The sequence below is a fragment of the Manduca sexta genome, chromosome 15, assembly GCF_014839805.1.
Source record: "Manduca sexta isolate Smith_Timp_Sample1 chromosome 15, JHU_Msex_v1.0, whole genome shotgun sequence".
Classification (NCBI taxonomy): Eukaryota; Metazoa; Arthropoda; class Insecta; order Lepidoptera; family Sphingidae; genus Manduca; species Manduca sexta.
In genome coordinates, this window is record NC_051129.1 from 6,349,417 (window position 1) to 6,373,760 (window position 24,344).

Genomic DNA, 24,344 nt, shown 5'->3' on the forward strand with positions numbered 1-24,344 from the left:
AACGAAAAAAATATTTTCAACATCGGTCCATGATTGACGGAGAAAGTCCGTTAATAAGTAATGTAAAGTGGCGATTTCCATACAAAATTAGTCGTATTGGATTTTCATTTATTTTTTTTTGCTATTCTCTTAGTTTTTCTGTTTTTTTTTCTTTAAACCCCCTTTTTATAGCAAACAAAAATGAAACAAATCGGTCTAGCTATTTTGGAGTTTTAGCATGACTGACGAACAGCAGTTAAATTTTTATATATATAGTTAGATATACACCGTGATTTTATAGTCGTTTATGAACCAAAATGTGGTTACTTATAATAATTTGTAGAACCAAAAAAATATATTGAATTAATTGAACTGTTGATAATTAAATTTTGATAATATAATTTTTTCACTCGTTCGTGTTTGATAATAGTAACGTCTAATTACAAAAAAATGATTAAAAATGGTATTAAAAATCGTTTAATTATTTGTATTTATGACTTATGAATGGCACCGATCGTAGTGATCGTAGTAGTGCGTGAGATTTAGTTGCATTACCACGAGTTCTAATTTATTATTCGTAAACAATAATTTTAATGTTTATAAAATAATATATTTATTTACATCGGTATTTTTTTAAACTCTATTATTGATACAGAATTTAAACTTTTCGGTTCCGAAACGACTATAAAATCATGGTGTATATAAATATATTATATACTTACCTAGACACAATATTTGTATATATTATATTTTTTTACTTATCTGCCTGTGTATGTTAACTCTCGAATAATTTCATATTTTGTAGAAAATTGGAAATTCATGGCCTATTAGATTCTAAAAAGTGTAATTATAAAATAAAAGTTACGTAAATGAGTTATATTAATTATTTGTTTATTACAAACGGTATTACCAATCATGAATTCGAGAAGTAGTTCCGGTTCCATATCAGAATTATTCCGGCCGAATAAGCCAAAGGGCTTAAAGTCTAGAGAATTAAGTTGCACCCGTTTGAACATTTTGAAGAAGGAAATAGAAACAAATACCCATGTTATACCTTTAAGTTTGTATATTTTATACCTATCAGATAATATTAGTTTTTTGATTATTTAAGCAATTACATTTTTAAGTATCTAAGTACATGTAGGTTATATTGCCTTATTATAAATTTAGACTTTGTGAACAACTTAAAGTTGTTAAACCCATCGTTACGGTTAAGAAAAACGCAAATTATATAATTTGCATGATATTTTTACAGGTACTTTATATGAGCAGTTAGGAACTGATCCTGTTAGAGGGTTAACTAGGTCTAAAGCAAAAGAACTTCTAGAATATTACGGACCCAACGCTCTTACTCCCACCACACAGTATGGATGGCCAGTGGTTCTATTGAAATCTTTATGTACAGGTACAGATATGACATATACATGGAGCTTTCCAAATTATTATGCTCGTATTTTAGTATGAGATTTCATTTTCTTCCTTAGGTTTCTCTATACTAATTTGGATGGGTGCTTTGATGTCTTTTATTGCATATATAATTGAAGCCTCTACTAAAGCGAATCCAAATAAAGATAATTTGTATCTCGGCTGTGTTCTCATCGGTGTGGATGTAACGTGTGGCCTCTTCAGTTTTTATCAAAACTATAAGAGTTCTAAAGTAAGTTTGAAAGCATACCTAACGTCATTGAAAGTTTTAAACTGCAGTATGGACGACCTACATGATTATTTCAGATAATGAACACGTTTAAAAGTATGATACCGACATATGCTGCATGTATACGAGATGGGGACCTTGACGAGGCAACTCCAGTGCGGGATTTGGTCAAGGGTGATATTGTCAAAATTAAAGCAGGAGACGTGGTCCCAGCTGACATCCGTATTATCGACAGTGTAGGGTTCAAAGTACGTTTAATGTTCATGAAGTCTACGCACATATACATATTACTAATTTCTTATTCATAGATACCTATTTGTAACTATCGATAATTACTTATTAACTTAAAATAGGACCTTTGACAGTCTCAAGATTTTTAATGTTTTTCCTTTGGAGTTGGTCCTACGTGCCCTCTTGATAATTTTATCTTATACCAATATTTAAAGCACTGGGCTGTAATTTATTGCAGGTCGATAACTCATCGTTGACGGGCGAGTCCGTTGCAGTGTCTCGTGGAAATGGCGAGGGAGCTCCGAATATTTTGGAATCGCAAAATGTTGCGTTCTTTTCTACTCTTTGTGTAGAAGGCTGGGCATTAGGTATTGTATCAGTTCGATTGGATTGATTGTATGAAATATTTCTAAATGATTGTTTGTCACAGGTGTGGTATTATGTTGCGGTGACCTCACAGCAATGGGTAGAGTAGCCGGTTTAGCGACAAGGCTTAAGCCCGTCCCGTCGCCTTTGTCTCGGGAACTGAATCGTTTCATGCGCTACATGTCGGCCTGGGCTTTAGGCCTCGGATTGTTTATCGCTATCGCTTCTATTGCACTTGGATACCCATTCATGCAAACTACTATTTTCGTCATTGGAATTATCGTTGCAAATATTCCTGAAGGTAATTAGTCTATGCTTATTACGAAATTTCCCTCTATTAAATACTTACAAAAGCTACAAAAACTTAAATTTGCTAATTGTCTTTATTGATTGATGTGAATATGGAATCACAGGTGAAAAGAAAACAGCTTTTCCACACTTAGTACTGGAATATTTATTCCTTAAAACACTTTTACATTTACCACTTACTAGATACTACTTTCGCTTCCGATGCTCAAACAGAACTGTCTGACTTTGCGCCAGCAAGCCGAACATCACCTCTGTTTTATACTACCCACTTTAACGTTAACATCAAATTGTGTACTTCTTTAATTTAAGATCATAATTGCAAGCTAAATGCGACAGTATTTTTTTGGATTTGATTTTAATATGTTAATTTTGTTTTAATATTCCATAATATTCAGAAATCATGACATTCGGCCATCCGACACGGTGTTGCCTCCTGGCAACACAATTATAACACATTTCTCATAAAATTATAAATCATGACATTATCAGTTTGGTATACTAACACAAATTTGTATTTATAATAATAAAAATAGACACGTTGACACATTTCTCATAGAAATCATGACATTTTCGATTTATTATACTAATACAAATTTGTATTTATAATAATAAAAATTGACACATTGACACATTTCTCATGTAAATCATACTATTTTCAGTTCATTATGCTAACACAGATTTGTATACATAATAATACAAAATTGATAAAAACACATTCCTCATATAAATCGTAACATTTTCAGTTTGTTATACTAATACAGATTTGTATTTATAATGAAAATTGACATTGTATAAAGACGACACAAACTAGGTAAATCACATTTAATTTAAATATTGTAACATATTACGTATGTAGAATATATTATAACACAAAAATAATTACAAGTTATAACACAACATATTAATCAGAGTTACTTTTACTTGCATCGTCAGTGCTACTCTCGTCCGAGTTATGTAATTGCAAAGCTTTTATGTGTATCCAAGGTCTGATTCGATCAGACGCAATGACAGTTTTATAAGGTTTTCCTTTCTTAGCAAAACCAGGAACATCAGTTATTCTATAACGATCATTACCTAAAACTTCAGTAACTTTATATGGTCCTACAAATTTCGATAGAAGCTTTGCACTTTTCCCATCATTATCATAATTATTTCTCATAATTTTAACTAGATCACCAACTTCATATGTAGCTGCTGGAATTCGGTTTGTATCATGTCGTTCTTTTTGTTTTGCTTGATCTTCTTCTATACTATGACTTATTTGTTTTCGGACTTCTTGTAATTTATAGTTTGTTTCAGAATAGTTTCTGGTGTTAAGCTTATTGGATAAAACATCCCGTAGTTTTATTCCAAACATAGCTTCAGTAGCAGATTTTTGTGTCGAAGCATTAACAGTATTATTAATGCCCCATTGAATTTTACCCAGACACTTGTCCCAGTCGCGTTCATGGCCTGAAGAGTTTTGTGTTGACAATGAGTTTAAAATAGTTTGATTGAATCTCTCTGCTTGACCATTGGCTCTTGGACAAGCTACTGCGTTTAAAATATGCTTAATACCAATTGTATTACAAAAACTTTGAAAAGCTGTTGATGTAAAACACGTGCCACGGTCAGACACGATTCTAGCCGGAACACCGAAGTCATAAAATATTTTCTCTAAAATCTTTACAGTGCTTTTCGTTTTCAAATCTTTAACCGCTCTTACAAAAACGTATTTAGTAAAGGCATCGACCACAGTTAAAATATGAGTATTACCATCTCTACTTCTTACGAAAGGCCCTAGATGATCGATATGAATCGTATGAAACGGTATTTGCACTTTTTCTATAGGATATAATTGGCCTGATTTTTGTCTTGACGCGTTATCTTTATTATAAGCGCACTCCAAACACGCGGCCACATATTTTTTTACGAATTTTCTTAATTTCGGGAACCAATAGAAATGCTTTATTCTCTCTAGGGTTTTTGCGTATCCTAGATGTCCAATTTCATCATGGTTAGCTCGACATATTTGCCATCGGGCACTACGCGGGACAACTAAGCACAACCTATCATCTATCTTTTTGTACACGGTATGGTCTTTTATAACATAATTTTTGCGAATATCCCTACACTCCTGATCATCTTGCGGTTTAAGGATTTTGAAGATACGAGATATTTCAGGATCTGCCAATTGCAATGATAGAAGCCAGTTCTCTTTTTCAATACTATATACGTCAACAGAGGGGTTTTCGACTGGTTCCGCGGCTAATTTTGTGTTTCTGCTTAGAGCGTCAACGTGTGACATTTGTACACCGGGTCGATATTCAATATCAAACGTGAACTCGCTTATTTGTAGCCACCATCTTGCTATCCGCGGTACAAGATCTCTCTTGGTTAGAGTTGTTCGAAGAGCCGCACAATCAGTATAAACCTTAAAATGTATACCTAACAAATAAACACGAAACTTTTTAAGAGAACAGACTAAAGCTAGCGTTTCCAATTCGTAAGAATGCAAGTGCCTCTCTTCGGGAGTAGTTTGTCTACTAAAATAAGCGACTGGCTTCAAGACCCTAACGTTATTTTGCCATTGCATGAGTATACCCCCTACGCCGAAAGAACTGGCATCAGTATGTAGTTCTGTTTCGAGAGTGGGGTCATAGAGAGCTAAGACAGGCCTAGCAGCCAGTCTTTCCTTTAAGGTTGAAAATGCTTGATCTTCTGTATTAGACCATTGCCATACAGAATCTTTTTTTAAAAGGGTTGTCAAAGGTCGGGCTACTTCCCCGTACCCCTTAATAAACTTTCTAAAATATCCCGTCAACCCAAGAAATTGGCGGACTTCATGGACAGTTTGTGGCCTCGGAAATTCCCTAACGGCTAAAATTTTAGATTCACTCGGTTGAATCCCTTGGGGCGAGATTTCATACCCGAGGTAACTAACGCTATTATCAAAAAATCGGCATTTATTTGGTTTTAAAGTCAACCCACATTGCCTCAGCAGAATGAACACGTTTTCTAATCTATCAAACATTTCTTCTACAGTTATTGAGGGTATTAGGATATCGTCCATGTATGCTAACGCATACTCAAAACGTCTGTTTCCGAGTATTTTATTAATCATTCTCTGAAACACCGCTGGGGCATTAGCAAGACCGAAGGGCATTCTTTTAAACTCAAAATGCCCGTCGGGTGTGATGAAAGCAGTGAGATGGCGGCTCTCGCTAGACATAGGGATCTGATAATAACCCGAAGCAAGATCTAAAATGGTAAAGCAACTATTTCCACTGAGATTAGATAATTGGTCTTCTATCAACGGCAGCGGAAAACGTTCTTTTACAGTTTTATTATTCAGGGCCCGAAAGTCAACGCATAACCGTTGTTCACCAGTTTTCTTTTTAACCATTAAAATAGGGCTGGCATAGTCCGACGTAGATTCTTGAATAATATCATTACGAAGTAATTCGTCAATAGTTTCACGAACTTTTTCGCGTTCATAATACGACAACCGATAAGGACGGTAAACTACTGGTTTATTGTCTGCTAGATTGATTTTCATCTGTATGTCTTTTACGCAACCAATTTCACTGAGGTTCGTCGCAAAACAGTCGCGGTAACTCTGTAGCAATGAGTATAGTCTATTCAATTGGTCAACGCTTAGCCCCGGGCCAGTTTTGATGTCATCTTTATCAAGAGGTTCTACCGTTGAGGCACCATTAACTATTTGATTTATTTGACATGTCCTCTGTTCATTAAACGGTATAGCTCTCGCTATCAAAACCTTAGATTTTAATGTTATAGGATGTGGTGACAAATTTGATATAACAACCACGCCCTGACCATTAGAAATACTAAAAGCTCCTTGTAATAGACAATACTCCTTATCAGTTTTAATTGCATTATAACCTTCAATAAATACATCTCCGGTAAAATGATCATTTGCTTGAACGGGAACAGAATTAGTGCTCACGATATCCGTCTCGTTAATAACATATAACTTTAAAACATGTTTCGAATTCTCAGAAGGGACTAAGCATGGACTTTTATAAAATATTAGGCTAGATTTATCTTTTAAAACTGTAACAAACGGCAATTCTGTAAAGTTTTGTCCAATAATTAATGACGTCTGCATGTGAATGTCATCAACAACTAGTACTTCAACAGCGGATTCAATTTCGTCAATTGTAATGGAAATATTTGACATATACAAAGGTACAACAGATGAATGTCCAAAGCCTTTAACTATTGGGACGTTATTAAAACATTTAACTAAATTAATTTTGTCTGCGTCAGTTTTACGCAAAAGAGTACACTCACTACCAAAATCAATATACCCTATATAGGATTTATTGTTTATAACAACAGTTTTAAAATATTTAGCGTTGCTTTTATTGGAAGCACTAATTATTAAAGTTCTTTTTTCTGTTATTTTATCTGTCATCTGGTTAATCTTAGAATGTACTGAAAAAAGGGGTTCTAATTTACACCCATCGTTATCGTGTCCTATTCGATTGCACTGTTTACACTTAATAAGGGGTTTCGTGCATTTAAAATAAGGATGTCCCTGTGAACGACAATTATAACAGGTAATTGAATTGGCATTAGCGCCATGCGAGCTTGTAGCGGGGTTATTTGCAGATCTAGGTTTATGATTTGTTCGGTCATGCAATTTACTATTGAGTAACGATTGCGGTTTTTGAGAAGCAAGAAAGTGAAGCAAATCCTCTGGCTCTAAACTAATTTGTGCTTGGGCCCCATTCCTAATAGAACGGTCGGTGATTCCGTATATAATACAATCAACAGCCTTTCTACCACTAATTTCACATCTATTTAATAATCCTAATTTGTCATAAAAATACTCGCGAAGACTCTCATCACTACGTGAAGTGCGATTCAACATCTCTTCCAGGAGACGCCCATAATTTTCCTCACTTGGGAAGGCCTTTTTAAGTTTGACCTGCCACTCATCCCAAGTAAAGACAACTGTAGGTAGGGATTCAAACCATTTCTTTGCTAGGCCGGCTAATTTTTGCAAAGAAAAATGGATAATCTGTTTTTCATCCCATTGGTATATGACGGCGCATTCGTTCACTTTGCGCAGCCAGGTTTCAATAGTTTGAGTCCTATTCGACGGGTCAAACTCCGGAATAACATTGTTAAGATTGTTAGTATTCCAGGAATATTTCGGTGAATCATCCGCTACATATTTAACTAATTTTAAAATATCCTTGCTTAAACGTTTCTTCGTACGCTTACGTAACTTCCTTGGTGTGACATCACTGGAGCTAGACGACGATGAACTTACGCGCCTAGCCTTCGCGTTTTTCGATTTACGCCGACGTCTTGGAGGTGTCCCAGGTGGAGTACCTGTCTCCACGTCAGACGTCATAATCACACTTCTCTGAAACAGTTAGTAATCATCAGACATACTTCGTTCAATGGTTACCTCCCCTTATATTCGGAATAGATATTAGAAATCTATCTATAATGTTTTTCAACTCTAATTGTTATAATAAAATTTTATTGCATTTAATGGAACTACTTTAGTCATATAATCTAAGAAAAATAGTATAAAATCTCAACAATGTTTATAATTATTTTTTTTTAATAAATTCTTTATCGATTCATATATTTTTATCCGACGACTACTGTCTCACTCAACAACCAGTAGGAACCATACCTACTCAAAAATCCAGTGAGACCACATAGTACGCCCACTATCATAATCCGACGACCAGTGGCTCGCCCAAAATCCAGCGGGAAACATACCCACTCAAAAAAACCGACGAAGCCACATAGTACGTCCATAACATTCAGTGAACAAACATAGTTCGCTTATCATTAAAACATTTATAAACGCAAATCTTATCATAACTAATCCCAACATTATGCATATAATAATAGAAATACCTTCAGTCCTTCATATTATGAGACAACTTCAAATGGCTACTCTACAATTAATATACAACATATATACACAGCATGTGAGGACGTAAATATTGATGATAATTATTGTTTTCTTTGCGCGCCAGGATCCATGACTAGGTTGTAGAAAATATTCCGCACTATCAGAGAGTAGCCCCGATCAAGCACGCAATAATTCCAGCAATAGTGTAAAACATTAAGCGCTTTTCACGCCCAATATTATACACATTCTACACCATACATCATCGGAGAGTAGCCCCGACATGATGTGCGGCGTTTACACCAAGACATGGAAATCCGGATTGTCGGTTTACATTATACAATATATTCTGCATATTATAACATCAATGCCCACGACACTGCCAGGCGTAGCCCCGGCAATGTGCCGCGTACTTACACTTAATCGCCACATGATAAAATTTGAAATGAAATTTATTCCTTAGAGAGAAATTTTCGAACTCACATACTTCATAATAAAATAACTTTTGCATACTCACTCTCCGTAAAGATTACCAACAAACCTTTTTGGGTTGATCCCACTTCTGAAATGAAAAGAAAACAGCTTTTCCACACTTAGTACTGGAATATTTATTCCTTAAAACACTTTTACATTTACCACTTACTAGATACTACTTTCGCTTCCGATGCTCAAACAGAACTGTCTGACTTTGCGCCAGCAAGCCGAACATCACCTCTGTTTTTATACTACCCACTTTAACGTTAACATCAAATTGTGTACTTCTTTAATTTAAGATCATAATTGCAAGCTAAATGCGACAGTATTTTTTTGGATTTGATTTTAATATGTTAATTTTGTTTTAATATTCCATAATATTCAGAAATCATGACACAGGCCTGCTAGGTACCTACCTACGTAATAAGACTTATCTTAAATTATAATCATTGATGTAGATATCTATTTTTACGTAATTTCTTAGGATTGCAACCAACAGTAACAGCATCTTTAACATTAACGGCTCAAAACATGATTAAGAAAAACTGTCTTGTAAAAAATTTGGAAGCTATCGAAGCCTTGGGTGCTTGTACCACGATATGTTCGGACAAGACCGGTACTCTTACTCAGAACAAAATGTCTGTGCATCACATATGGATGTGGAATAAAATATACTCTGTTCAGGCTCCAGGGTTCTTAAGTAAGTAAATAGATACGTAGCTTATAATTATCATCGAACAAGTAATTTTCAAATGTAGCGACTCAAAGTATAAACGATTATCTTCATTTTAGGTACGGTACAAAACAATAAAGGTACTTTCTGCAGTATTCATTTACTAATTTTATTAGTACACTTTTGTGGTTAAGAATAAAGTTTGTATTATTTTTCACAGCTTTCGAGGGTTTAAAAGTATGTGGTGCTTTGTGTAGTAATGCGACCGTAAAGGCTGGAGTAGTGATATCTGGGGATGCATCGGAAACAGCTATTTTGAATTTTCTATTCAAATATGCGGATCCCGTCAGTATTCGAAAAAGTTTCCCCAAAATTGTGGAAATACCTTTCAACTCAGTCAATAAGTATCAAGTAAATTATTACATTACATATGACTTCAGTACGTAGGTGTTGTTTAATATAGATAGTAGAATTAATGTTCCTCTTGATGTCGAGATTCTTCTTTATTCACGTTCTGCAACTCATCTTTTGAAGGAGGAATTGTTGATATACGGGTTGTGTCTGGCCATAAAATACGTATATTATATTTAGCTTAACTGACTGTTTTGGTTCAATTTTTAGACTTTAATTCATTAAAAATCAGGTGCAGAGAAACCACCGTCGTGGTTCGAGATAAATAAAACGTATTTAACAGAATTTGTTAACAGTAACTACACAAAACAAGATCATTATATCGAAATGATAATATTAATTTTCTGGTAATAGCTAAAATAATAAATGTTCATGTAGGTGAGTGTGCATCTCGATAAGAAATCATCTCAATTCATAGTAGTTATGAAAGGGGCGCCTGAGTGTATCATAGATCGGTGTGATTTTATTGCTTCTAATGGATATAACATAAGACTCAGTCCCGAAATAAGAGAAGAAGCTGTGAAAGCAACAGAAAGTCTTGCTAATACGGGTAAGCGGCATGTTTTATGTAAAGGAAAATCATATAAAATAGTTTATAATTAAATACGTTTTAGGAGAAAGGATAATGGCATTTGCCGAACTTATATTAAGCCCAAAAGAATATCCATCGACTTTTGAATTTAATATTGAAGAGATTAATTTTCCGCTTGACCATTTACGGTTACTTGGTATAATAGGACTCATGGATCCGCCTAGAGAAGAGGCAAGTATTATACACACGTTTGCCTTAATTGAAATTAAGTACCCCACTTTTCTTGAAGAAATGTAAGGCTTATACAATAAGTAGTTGCATCATCAAACGTTTTCGAACATAATATTATGTTAAAGGTTATGACAGCAATAAAACGTGTTCGGGATGCGGGAGTTCGTGTAATGATGGTTACTGGTGACCACCCAGCTACAGCTCGAGCCATCGCTGTTGAAGTCGGAATTGCAACTTCACCAAAATGTCACGTGGTCACTGGGGACGAATTAAGAAGCATGAGCCCAGATGTATTGTATTGGACGCTGGATAAGCATTATGAAATAGGTATTCGAAAGTGTTACCTGAAAATACAGATTAAGTGGTAGGTCGCACCTGTGTTGTGTTGGTAGAGTTATTATGTAGTGTGTGACATGACTTACCTACGCATCACTGAAAGCAAGGAGATAAATCATCATCATCATCATCAGCCTACAGCTGTCCACTGCTGAACATAGGCCTTCCCTAAAGCGCGCCACGCTGTTCGGTCCTCCGCTCTCCTCATCCAGCGTTCACCGGCGATCCTACAAATATCGTCGGACCAGCGGGTCGGAGGTCGTCCTACGCTACGCTTACCGAGACGCGGTCTCCACTCTAGGACTCGTCTGCTCCAGCGGCCATCGGTCCTACGACAGATATGGCCAGCCCACTGCCACTTCAGCTTGCTTATTTTCCGAGCTATGTCCGTTACTTTGGTTCTCTCACTTATAACCTCATTTCTGATTTTATCCGCGAAAGAGACACCTAGCATAGCTCGCTCCATCGCCCGCTACGCGACCTTAAATTTATGGACTAGCCTTACCGTCAGTGTCCACGTCTCGGCGCCATACGTCATCACCGGTAGGACGCAATGCTCGAAGACTTTCGTCTTCAAGCATTGTGGAATCGTCGACGTAAAGACTTGACGAAACCTGCCGAATGCTGCCCAGAATCCTCCTATCAGCCTCCCTCTCAAAGTTGTGCCGGCCTAGTTGGATAGTCTGGCCAAGGTAGACGTAATCCTGCACAACCTCGAGGGGGATGCCGTCGACAGATATCGGTCCCGGCACGACATGTTCATTGAACATGACCTTGGTTTTGTCCAAGTTCATGCCGAGACCGACCCGCCGAGAGAATCCACCCAGGTCGTTCAGCATTCCGCTAAGCTCTTCCAGCGTCTCTTCAAAGATCACTATATCGTCTGCGAAACGAATGATGCGCTCTCCATTGACGTTGACGCCTCGTGCAGTCCAGTCCAGAGTCTTGAAGACGTCCTCCATCGCGTTGGTGAACAGTTTTGGAGATATTATATCTCCCTGTCTCACCCCGCGACGGAGTGAAATTGGTCTTGTTCTCTGGTCCTGAACTTGCACGGTCACAGTCGCAACGTTGTAAAGGCATCTTAGCACCTCAATATATCGCCAGTCGATATGACATCGCTGCAGAGATTCCAGAACAGCCCAGGTTTCGATGGAGTCGAAGGCTTTCTCGTAGTCCACAAATGCCATACACAGCGGCTGATTGTACTCTTCGGTCTTCTGTATAATCTGCCGAACAGTATGGATGTGGTCTACGGTGCTGTAGCCTTTACGAAACCCTGCTTGCTCCGGTGGCTGGATAATGGGCAGCAGCGTTCTCTCTAATTGTCGGAGTTCCGACATCACACTGCGGTCACCAACCCGCTTGCCCAGCGTGGTGACTATGGGCATTTCCCCCTAATCAAGGAGATAAAGGATTTCGATAATATTGAATTTCGTAAAAGCTCTATTATAAGCGATTATCTGTTTTGAAAGGCCGACTATAAGAATTATATGAATATGCAAAATATCGTTTAGTATTAGATTGTACAAAGGTTAAGTATGTTGATAAGTACCAAAATTTTCTAACAGCCTGTTTCCGTTTTTGTTCTGTATAAATGTGCCTCCTAACCGCGTGCCAACTAAGCACGTAAAATCAGGCACTAACTTGAAAGATTTCTTCATTGCACACAAACATAAACAGAGGAATGGCAATGTAAATTATATTGGTATTATTTTAATTTTCTAATAAGCAAACTATTTGTTTGTAGTTTATAGGGGTTTTGAAGTCGGTGATATTTTTTGTTAAATATTTGGTTTTATTTTAAGTTTTTGCAAGAACATCTCCAACTCAGAAACTGCAAATAGTAGAAGCTTGCCAACGTCTAGGCGCTATCGTCGCAGTGACCGGAGACGGAGTGAATGATGCTCCAGCTCTGCGTCGTGCTGACATTGGTATTTCCATGGGCATCAGCGGATCGCAAGTACATATCAAAATGCTCTACATATACTGTCTGTAATAATAAATCGTAAGAGACACAATTCTCTTGCTTGGGAGAAACACATTTTTATTGGGTCAATTTGTATTATAAATATATTGCTCTTATTATTTTTATTCACTCTACCATAATTTAATTGTAGGTCTCAAAACAGACAGCAGACATAATATTAATGGATGACAACTTTGCAACGATTGTGACCGGCATTGAAGAAGGAAGGAAAATATTCGATAACCTAAAAAAATCTATGTGCTACATTTTGATATCGAACGTGCCTGAAATTCTTCCGGTCTTAATGTTTATCTTGGCGTCGATTCCGCTACCTTTAGGTGTGGGGACACATTAAAGAAAGTCGTTCATTATTTTTGAAATAATAACGTGATCTGAATTTATAAGTATTTTCAGGTGTGATGACTATTTTGTGCGTGGATTTGGGTACAGACATGTGGCCAGCAGTGGCGCTGTCTTACGAGCGTGTAGAGACAGACGTCATGGCTCGTGCCCCTCGTACCTCAGATCCGATAGTATCAGCATCAATGCTAAGACTCGTATATGGCCATTTGGGATTGATAGAGTTCGCTGCCGGCATGTACGCTTACTACGTGGTTATGGCTGAACACGGCTTCTATCCAGCTGACTTATTTGGTAACGCATATTTACTATCCAGTGATGTAGTTTTTTTTTATATGGGCATTCCACGTGAAGCGGACACGCATTTTTTTATATTATATTCAGATGTAATTGAATTCTTAGAGCAATGCAAAACACGATAGAAAACTCTAATCTAAATTATTTTGTTTGAATAAAAGTTTTTACTAGTTCGCTCTTTTTGGCGGCCGCCACGCTTCGGCACTGTAACCGGTCTAGCTCCCAAACGACTTGTCAGCCCATTCTGAACCTTGGCAGGGATTATCTATACAATAGTAGCTATTTTTAGAAAGAAAATTAGAAATATATAAATATGCCAACTTTGTGAAATTCAAGTTTGAAACTTTAAAACATATTTTTTTCAATAATTTTTTTTTTTTCATTTTCCAAATATACAATAAAAAAGCTCATTAAATGAAGTATATGTTTCACTGTTTTATTTATTTTATTGTAACTTTTAACTTGATAATGGGATTCAAAGTGGCACATACCAGCCGGCCAGTCAAAACTTCAAAGTCCTTTAACTCGTTAACCAGACTTTATACTTTAAAACTATTTTGTATCTGGATTGAGGACACATACAGGTGTAACATAATCAAATATTACTAAGATCTGAAACATCAACATTATTTGGGTGCCCGCTTCACGTGGAATGCTCCATATATATAATACAAATATAATGCATATTTTTGCATAAGGTATTCGGCAGCGATGGGACAATGAATTTATAAGCGATATACGAGACTCTTTCGGCCAAGAATGGACTTACGCTGAACGAAAGGAGTTGGAAAGAGCGTGCCAAGCCGCATACTTCGTTGCTATTGTCGTAACTCAGATTATGAACTGTATAATTTGCAAGACGCGATATAACTCACTATTCCATGTTGGTAAGAATCCTTATTTAACTCTAAATAATGCTACATATTGTAGGTACTGATGTGTTTTGGTTTGAAGGAGAATATACCCAGCATCATTACGGGGTATTATAAGACACACCAAACATCCTATGACTCAGGGTGCGTTCGGGGGAGGGTCAGGCAGTACTTTCTCCACCCTGTGGAATGGGGGCGTTTGGAGAATTCCACCACCGTATCCCCTGCCTGTCGTAAGAGGCGACTAATAGGGGCCACGAAGGGGGTCGTCGGCGGGCAGTAGGGGGCTGTCCGCCCTAGTGCATTTCTGTGCATCTTTGCACATTTGTCGGTTAACCCCCGGGTTGGACGGCAGTGTGTGTATTTGGCCTCACGCTGCCGTAGACGCCGAGGGCGTCCTTCGGTGCGCGGGGGCTTCTGAGCCCCCTCATAGGAGACGGGCCGCAAGGCGGCACCGCGCAGGAGCGGCTGCGGTCGCAGACTAGACACTTCAACGTCAGAGGAAGCCCGCAGCCGTCCCTAATGCGCCGAAGAGGGCCACCGCGGAGTTTTAGCTGGTAGGCCGTGCATAGGTTTAAGTTGTATATAGGGTTAGGGACTCGGCCCGGCGGTCGCCCGAAGGTCGTCATCAAATCCGGGCGGCTCAACGCCGGGCCGTAAGGCACGGTTACCCCAGCATAACAGCTCAGTCGCCCCCCACGAAGGCTCGGCGGTAGTAATAAGGGACTTTCTCCGCGAAACCAAAAAAAAAAAAAAAAAGGCAGTACTTTCTAGTTCAATCTTTTGTAAAGGTAAGTACTAAGTACTTATTTATACCCGAAATAATGGAGTCTTGTTACAATCGAGTATTTTTATGTATATCTTTCTAACAGTATTTAAGTATGTATTTAAATATAATTGTGTACTTATAGGAATCAAAAACAGAGTTTTGAACATCGGCTTAGTGTTCGAACTGATCTTGGCGTGTGTCATATGCTACGTACCGGGTATAAACGATTTCTTCCGCACCTATCCTCTACGACTTAGATGGTATGTACCAAGAAATATATGTAATAGGGATGTTATCAATATTTTTTTTATATCTAAAAAACGTATCTGCCAAGGAGCGCACTGTCTCTCATTTGGCGATATTATGTATTTTACATTACCTAAGGTTCATCGCAGTTACTTTAGTGGCAGAATGAATATATCATTTAATATTAAACTTGCAACGAATATTCGGCTACTAAACGGTATTCGGCCGCCTGGCCATAGTTGGGATCTCAGTACATTAGAACTAACAAATACGTGGATATAAGTTACCTACGCCTTGCGCTGGCCGAATATTTTTGCTTAGTATTCGACTATACTATATAAGCACGCCGAATATTCAGCGTAAAGTCGAATATACTATTCGGTGCAATTCTAGTCAATATCCCAAATGCATTATATATAATATTTTATATATTCTAATGATGATTGTAATATACATTTTTGGACGTTCAGGTGGTTTTTAGCGTTGCCGTTTGCTGCGCTTATGTTCGTGCTTGACGAGTTTCGTAAACATTGTATTCGTAATAACTTATTTGATGGTTGGTTCAACTCTCTAACATATTATTGATGTATTAATTCTAATCACACCATCAACCACTCTGGCTTAGTGGGTGGTAACTGGAAAAACGTGTTGACTACGCTAAGTTGGTCAATCGAAAAATGATACCTACACTTATTTATAAATAATAGATTATAATGATGCATAAATAAAACAAGTTAATTAAAAAATTAAGTTTATTATTTTCACCGTCAATAGAATAAACCCAGTTCAATTCAATTATAACAAACACAAAATTAAGTACTATATTCAGATCTCGTAAACTTATTTTAAGGCATAATATATTAACACATACGATATAGACTAATATACTTACATAACTAATATTTTTTACAAAAAATGTTCACGTTTAGATAAAATTTAAAATCCTTTATAACATCTACCTATTTGTTCCATTAATGATATTACACAGTAAGTTAATATAAATATTTTCGACTAGGTGATATTCTTGTAAACAAATTATAAGACTATAGTGCCGCATTTAATAACGCATTGAAAAAAGTTTAAATATATTTTTTTCATGTTTATTAAAAACGGAAATTCAAAATATTAAGTATAAGTAGCAGTTCTATTTATGTTACATATTTCTGTGAAATAGTCATTTATTGCTTACAGACTAATAGTTTTCTTTCTACGACGCCGTTAATATACTAAAAGGGCGGTTTCAACGTGCTGGGCCTCAGACCTTCAGTTTAAACTTATGTCATAAAATTTTATTGATGCATACCTCCATTTCTGAATGATATTAAAAAAAATCTAAGACAACGGGAAGGTTTTTAAAAATCTCATATCTATTGATTATAATATAAATAAACTAGCTTTTGCTGGCAGCTTCGTCGGCGTGAAAGAGTTTTCCGTGATAAAAGTCCCGCTATATATTTTTCCGGGATAGAAAGTAGCCTATAGGTAAGCCTATAATAACCTCCCAGGGTCTTAAACTATCTCCATACCAAATTTCATAAATATCCGTTCAGTAGATATTGAGAAAATCCATAACATACAGTCAGACAAATAAGGGGAGTTTGTTTTATAAGATGTAGAGATTACGCAAATAGCGAACATTAAAACATATTCTATTATAAACTTCTATTATTTCTGAATAATATACTTAACAAAATATATTACACGATATATACAATTTTCATTAACAATTCCAGTAAAACAGAGTAACTGTTATTTTATATTTATCGAAACTACTAAATAAACGCGCTACCAGTAAGATTAAAGTTGAACCGTACTAGGAAGAAATGCACTACGGCAAAGCGGCAATGAAGGTCATCCTTAATATCTGTTATGATAATGTAAAATCTATTTAACAACTATGATTCTAATTTAAAAAGAAATATCTAACGCCAATCACCATCACTGTTTTACTGTTTCGTATAGTTTTGCACAAGCGCGGGAATGGTGTTATCGATAGAACCCAACCGCATAGAAAACGGCATCTATGCAGTGCCGTAATTGCAAGGAACTTCAGTGTTATGGCCTAGTAAATAGAGTCGAAATTCGCCGTCGCATACAAATGCGTGGGTAGCCCACAGCTACAACAGCAGGAAACTTTTCGCATAACCACAGCCTTATATTTATAGCGTTCGTAGTGATAACGATATTTTCGGCAAAACTCGCGATCATATATTTTGATCCTTATTAATTAGTAATTAGGTGTTCTTGGGAAATATTTTATCTTCACTTTATTAGTGTAACACTGGATTCACATAATTTCTTGTAAAACACCTACCTACTTATGTACTACCTATATATCCCATAAAGAGAATTCCCAAAATGAAACTATAAATCAGTGTGAGCTCTTATGAATGACTAGTTGACTTTGTTTTGTATATCAGTAATAAAAGTAAAGTGTCAGTGTAGAAGAGGAGAAAAAGAGAGAAATTAAAAAAAATAAGTATAATTTAAGTGAACAAGAGATTTTGTAAACTAGATGTTTAAATATATGGAAAAAAAATATAGTATTTTAAAAACAATAGATACGACATTTATAATTTATACCTAATAAGCGATATTGAAGAGAATTTTATTTTTTCCATATCTAATTAATGTAGGATCATGAGGTATATACTCGTATTTTATATGAAATTGTCACAAACATTTTATTAAATGGAATAGGTAGGCGTCTGAACGCTTCAAAGTCACTTAAGTAATTCTATTTATATCTACCTGTACTACAATCTAAATAATCTGCAACTAAATCCTTGACAAATTACATAGTTAGCTTCCACGCAGGGACCAAGCCTGAATATGGTTTAGGAACACACAGGAATTAGCTCGATTTACTGAATTTAGTTAGGATTAGTAAATATATAAACACTAGGTTCAAGTCATCTAGCCTATGAGAGATCGTCTGTATTTTTTATAGCAATTAGTCTAACGAAAAAGTAAGTCACCTGATAGTAAGTGTCAAAGTGATCATGACCGCCTGTGAAAACCTGCGCTTCATTAAAAATAATGTGTGCCCGACATTTAGTAAAGGAATAGAAATTAGAGAATGGGCAGCAATATATTTGATCACCGCTCATATTACTAGATTTAACTAAACATAACACAATTTACGGCGTTTTCTGTTACAGTAGTATAACCCACACGGTCGCGTCACAATCAATGCGGCAGTAAAAACAATCAGCGAAACTGCAATTTAAAAGTCTGAAATCTGAATCCTACAATTAATTACAGTCAATATTTACAAAAACTTACTTACAATTTTTTTTTATAATATTCCTACAATAGCCAAGAATGTATGTCTCGAATAATATGTATGTACTTAATACATATAACTAAGTATATATTGGAGTAAAAAGATTACTCAATATATTTCTATCTTTTTTATATCTGTTAGAAAAAAAATTACTAGATATGTCATAATTAAGTAGCGTAAATTCAAATATGTAACAACAAACGTGAAATTTCGGATAGATTAAATAATAAAAAATGGAAGCGAAAAACAGTCGGCAGATCCTAAGAGATTCAACAAATTATAACACATTTATAATGCATAGGTTGTTTTACTTTAAGGGAGCATTTAGTTGCAAAAGTGTTATCAAATGACTAACCATGAAACACTTTTATTCATACCTTATTAAAATTTTATTCTAGCCACTTTGATAAATCCTTTATTTCTAAACCAACTAACCTGCCTTGCGATTCATCAACCTGTTTGAAGCAACGTGATACTGTCCAAGAGTATCACGTGACAAGCTAGAACCCAGACTGTGAAATAGAAAGGCAGCACAGTTGTCAACTAGAATCCGATTTTGTTTTAGAGATAAAACTTTAATATCCCAACAATGGCAGTTCATATCTTGAACATGATAAATCACTACGCCGCGTGTTATTAACAAAAAAAACAAACTTGATTTTAAATCGTTATAAAACAAGAGCATAAATAATTAAGTATCACGATACAACAAAAAACAAACACAAACATTAAAGATAATCCAGTCATCTAGGTACAATAAGATTAAATCTAAAAGTGAACAGGCAAGTTAGGTATAGAAAAATGTATCATTTAATAATAAGGTAAAGGTACCCAAAATACTACCAGGACATGTTCGCGGTTTGCAAAATCAGGCACGACTCTTATGCCTACATTATTAAGTACCTAAGAACGCGTCAATCACATCAATATGATTTGGTAACGATTCTTTGATTGAATGATTATTATATACTTAACTAAATTAACTAAACTCCTTATTTATAAACATTTTAATCATTGTTGTAATGCTTTCTCCTTCAATTCACTTTATAAGAGTGAAAAGTTAAAACATATGACTTTAATATATTAAATTTTGTTATTTTGTTAACCAATTGAACATTAACATTTGAGCATAATGTCTTTACTTTGTAAATAAAAGAAATCACGATAAAAACTCTACCCATATCTACAGGACATGTTACATAACAAGTGACGGGCGAAGGTAAATAGGATAATTTCATATAATTTGTCACTGTGTTGGACTATTTAGTTATTACGTAGGTGTGAAGCGAGGAATGCGTACACGTTGGGCGGACTCCGCATGTCTGCTATGGAATGGCGAACCTTCATTAATGCCTCCTCGCGGTAGACGTCATCTTGTAATATACAGTCCATTATTTTAGCTACAATTGTCGACGGTGGAACATGCGGATTCCCTGAAAGTTTATTTTGTAATTAACTCTAATTGCAATGAATAAGGTCTTGTTACCATTGACGGAGTAATAATTAGAAATACGATATATTAGTCTCGACTCTCGAGTATAGACTTGAAAATAGATTAAATGTAGGTACATAAAGTGCTGTTAATATATTATTCATATTATGTTATTTTAGAAATCATCGCTGAACCCGACACAGTGAACAAGGAGAGATAACACAGAAAATTAATTTAAACAATTTAGTATGAATTGAAAAAGGCAGATGCACTTAAGAGACATATTAATGAAACTAAATAAACTCATTTTGCTACAAAATGTGTCATTACAATATTATGTAATCGTACTTACTGTACAGCGATCTCAGGAACTTGATATGACCTATGGCAACTTGGAGAAACTGGTTTCATGAAACGGCATACGGGTGTGCAGTGTTCTGTTAGTGGTTTTAGTTGTTAGTAGCACATAAATATATAAATAGTAATGTTATATATGCACCCAAGTTGTTATATCCAATCTACCCAGTTACTTTATATTTAATACCTCTTGACTACATTCATATTATGATTAATTAGTGCGCTTATGCAAAAGTTGAAATAAATCAAACCTTGACTATGAATTGTTAGTTGTAAAAACGTTTCACACCACATGCTTGATTTTGTTTAGCATGATATTTTATCTCTGATATGATACCTAAAGATATTGTGTCGCACGGGAAAAAAGAATTAAGCTTTTCCAATAATTATTTAGTCGACTTTATGATATGGGAAATTTTTCAATAACAATTAAAATTTAAGAGGTCGTATTAAATTATTTCTTATGTTTACGCGAATATTAGACATTGAAATGAAACTATTTTGCGGATTTTATCGCGATTTTTATATAATAATTTTCTTCCGACGTTTCGAAGACTTTGTAGCCGTCGTGGTCACGTCGCGGACCGTGATGTTGGTCATCCGAAAAGTCAAAGTTACATTATCTACCTACATTTTACAATAATAAGTATTTTTTTTTAGCTGTTAACGGTCCGATCTACGCAGAATGAGCTCACAGTGTCTTTAATTCTGGCAGCCAGTCCCTTAGATTCCTAAGTAAATGTAGAGCAGGATCCCAGGCTTGTGCAAGCTTTTAATCATCTTCTGTAATGAAATTCGGAGGATTTTTAACTTTATAGCCTCGCGGATCATTCTAGTCAGAAATCTGTGTTCTTTGGCAAGGATTCGTGTTTTGTCTTGTCGAGTTGCAGATAATGATTGGAGCCTTTTTCAGAGTATGAGTGCGATACGACAAAATAGTTTTATTTCAATCGTCATGTTAAACATTGATTTAAAGACCTATTTTACATCTTTATGTATTTTGATTATGCAATTGAAATCCTAAATGGTATGCCTAAAATAAGGCATAAAAACTTAAAGAAATCTTGAAATAACCAAGTGGTTAGAGCTGTGAACAAGAATTAGTTCATTATAATGTGAAATATAAAGCTTAATAAGCTAATCACACTGCTACTATCACAAATCGTAATTTATGAAATCTGTTATAAATAAATAATAATACTTAAACCTTTTATTTACCCTGATTAATAATAATGTTAACATATAAATATTTTGTCTTTAGCATATTATTTTATTACCTGTTAATCCTCTGTACCCAAAAATGCCACAATCATGCATCCTCATTGAATGTTGTTCATTCTTTATGAATTCCTCTGTGCTGATGCCTTTGAGCTAAAAATTATTGTACATTATTATACTGTAATATTTTAATAATATTTTATTACTAGATTTATAAATCTACATTACCTTTGATGGTACTAAAAATCTGTCAGGAATTCTTTGTAATTTCTGCTGCTTCTCACTTGGTCCAAAACCTAGGGCTAATAGAACAGACTCAGCATCAACTTTTCTAGCTCCCAATACATTCATTACCGAACTACCACTGGAACCACTGGCATCAGACTGCAACATAACAAAAGAGGCACTGTCAATAAAAATCTTTAATCAGTGATTTACGCTAAACAGTATTTTACATTTCTCAATTATTTTAACATAATGTTAGTAATAAAACTATTCAATTATAGGATTATAATATATGATAAATGAAACCAAAAATGGTGAAGAAGTGACATAATTGGAAAGTAAATATTAATATTGGATAATATGATTATTTTTGTATTCCTTTTGAAGTTGTGTACAGATAAAATATACCAAAATTACCTTCTTGTTTAGAACTATACTATACATTTATGATATACCTGAAGTGAGTGGTCTCTGAATAATGGATTTTTAAACTTTGGTGAATATCCTTCTGATTGTATGGAATGGTCACGTTGGAGCCTCTTGACATTCCCTCGTAGGGGTGTACTTGCTAGTAATCCACTCTCTAAGGATTTCCTCTTCCATGTTTCTCTAGTATTAGGCACTTCTAAATTAACATCTTCTTGTGTCTTGTATTTTGCCGTTTCAATTATTGTTGTCTCACTTTCTGTTTCTTCAGGTTTGTTGGAACTCTCTTCAGTTGGTTCGCATGCCTGTTTTGTTTCTAGATCTTCTGAACTTGATTCTGTAGGCAGGGAATCCAACCATTGCTGGACTGGGCTACTGCGTCTCATGTCGTCAATAACACCACTAAGCCAACCCCTGACTTTTCTCTCTAATATTGTTGAGACTGATTCGTTAAATGTATCTGTAATTTTAAATCAAGTCAATTTTGTCTATAGAAATCCAATATTCTCTCTTTATTGAATGCAATCTAAAAGAAATTATAATAAAACAATTATCATAATGCATCTTGCTAGTAGAAAAAGTACAGATCTACATATTGCAATTATAAATTGAGCACTCAAATAAAAATGAATATATTCAACATTGTAGTGTAATTAAAGATACAACACAATGGCCTTATGAATTTTCCAAGGGCAATGCCAAATCATACAATACAACATGCTTATCAATAAAATAAATGTGAAATGAAATCAGAGTTACCCTTATATCAATTTTATACCACCATTGGTTCAAACAATTAAACAGTTTTTAAGGTATTATATCAATTATAATTTAATGATCTTTTTGTTGGTTCATAAAATGATGACATTTTCATAACCATTGGTATTGTAAAACAGTGAAATAGACTTATTGTTATTTAATGATTCCAATCAATTACTTGAAATATAAAAAAGAGGAAACATTTAGGTGCAAAAATATTTACAGATAATAGAAAGTATATATATTCCTTTTAAATGAAACAAATAATGTTGTCTAAATTAATACTATAGAGATATCTAAAAGTTTATAAAATAAACAAATCTGCTTCTAGAATAAATTTAAAGGATATTATCCCTGTATAGATAGATATGGGAAGTTGTTTAAATAACATAAAATAGTGTACAAGGTTAACGCTGATACGAAATATTATACTAAATAGAACTACCAATGAGGATAATAGGTGCTTGTTTACAGACATAAATTAGATATTGTGTAAGTTGGCATAACCAACCTCCTTTGGGATCCATCTTCTTTTCAAGGTAACGCTGCATGCAATACCAAAGGAAATCGATGAAACGGACGTGCAAGATGGTTTCAATACTGATATAGGTAAATTATTTATTACAATTTGCTCAAAACACCAAACATTAAATAACGACACTTACCTTCACCTTAATTTTAATAGGGGCTAGAAACACAATGAACTTAATACACTTTATTATCCTTCAACTTGATTTAAGAAATAAACGTAAATGAAATATTTTCATATGAATTTACAGAGGAAATAATTCTAAACTAAAGCAAGTGCTAAAAAAATCCCATTTCGTTTACAGACAGCTGACATTAGTGACATTTTTTATTTGACAATTGTGTTGACATAACTTTTTAATTTAGTTATTTATTTCGGCTCTGGAGACAAGTCTATTGAGCCCGTCTTACATAATGTTGACATAACTGATCACCAGTGGTGCCAGATCAATTCTGACTCAAGTCGCCAATACTGTCGTGCTAAGGTCAAAAGCGGTATTTCAAAAAAAAAAACTTATGT

The 24,344-nt window shown here is 35.1% G+C and overlaps 2 protein-coding genes across 7 annotated transcripts; one reads left to right on the forward strand and one right to left on the reverse strand.

Moving 5' to 3' along the window:
* The first annotated feature begins 687 nt into the window (after positions 1-687).
* Positions 688-16,383, forward strand: LOC115446900 (sodium/potassium-transporting ATPase subunit alpha). 3 transcript variants are annotated; one of them, XM_030173729.2, is made up of 18 exons: positions 689-1,039; positions 1,235-1,384; positions 1,464-1,636; positions 1,711-1,881; positions 2,103-2,232; positions 2,295-2,531; positions 9,382-9,597; positions 9,690-9,710; positions 9,791-9,981; positions 10,360-10,531; positions 10,596-10,744; positions 10,870-11,071; positions 12,889-13,043; positions 13,201-13,387; positions 13,464-13,703; positions 14,405-14,593; positions 15,490-15,607; positions 16,064-16,383. In XM_030173729.2, exons 1-18 carry the CDS (start codon positions 895-897, stop codon positions 16,176-16,178), a joined length of 2,961 nt encoding a protein of 986 aa, XP_030029589.1. In that variant the 5' UTR covers positions 689-894; the 3' UTR covers positions 16,179-16,383. The 3 variants fall into 3 exon arrangements, with proteins under 3 accessions (XP_037294739.1, XP_030029589.1, XP_037294741.1); XM_037438842.1 differs by lacking the exon at positions 1,711-1,881 and having other exon boundaries at positions 688-1,039; XM_037438844.1 differs by lacking the exons at positions 15,490-15,607; positions 16,064-16,383 and having other exon boundaries at positions 14,416-14,515.
* On the reverse strand, positions 16,332-24,149 carry LOC115446902. 4 transcript variants are annotated; one of them, XM_037438846.1, is made up of 6 exons: positions 23,808-24,149; positions 22,567-22,997; positions 22,115-22,270; positions 21,946-22,039; positions 20,664-20,748; positions 16,332-20,312 (listed from the first exon to the last, which is right to left on the reverse strand). In XM_037438846.1, exons 1-6 carry the CDS (start codon positions 23,845-23,847, stop codon positions 20,276-20,278), a joined length of 843 nt encoding a protein of 280 aa, XP_037294743.1. In that variant the 5' UTR covers positions 23,848-24,149; the 3' UTR covers positions 16,332-20,275. The 4 variants fall into 4 exon arrangements, 3 of the variants coding, with proteins under 3 accessions (XP_037294743.1, XP_030029597.1, XP_037294742.1); XR_005112383.1 differs by having other exon boundaries at positions 20,153-20,312; positions 20,664-21,451; XM_030173737.2 differs by lacking the exon at positions 20,664-20,748 and having other exon boundaries at positions 23,962-24,149.
* Between the last annotated feature and the right edge of the window lie 195 nt (positions 24,150-24,344).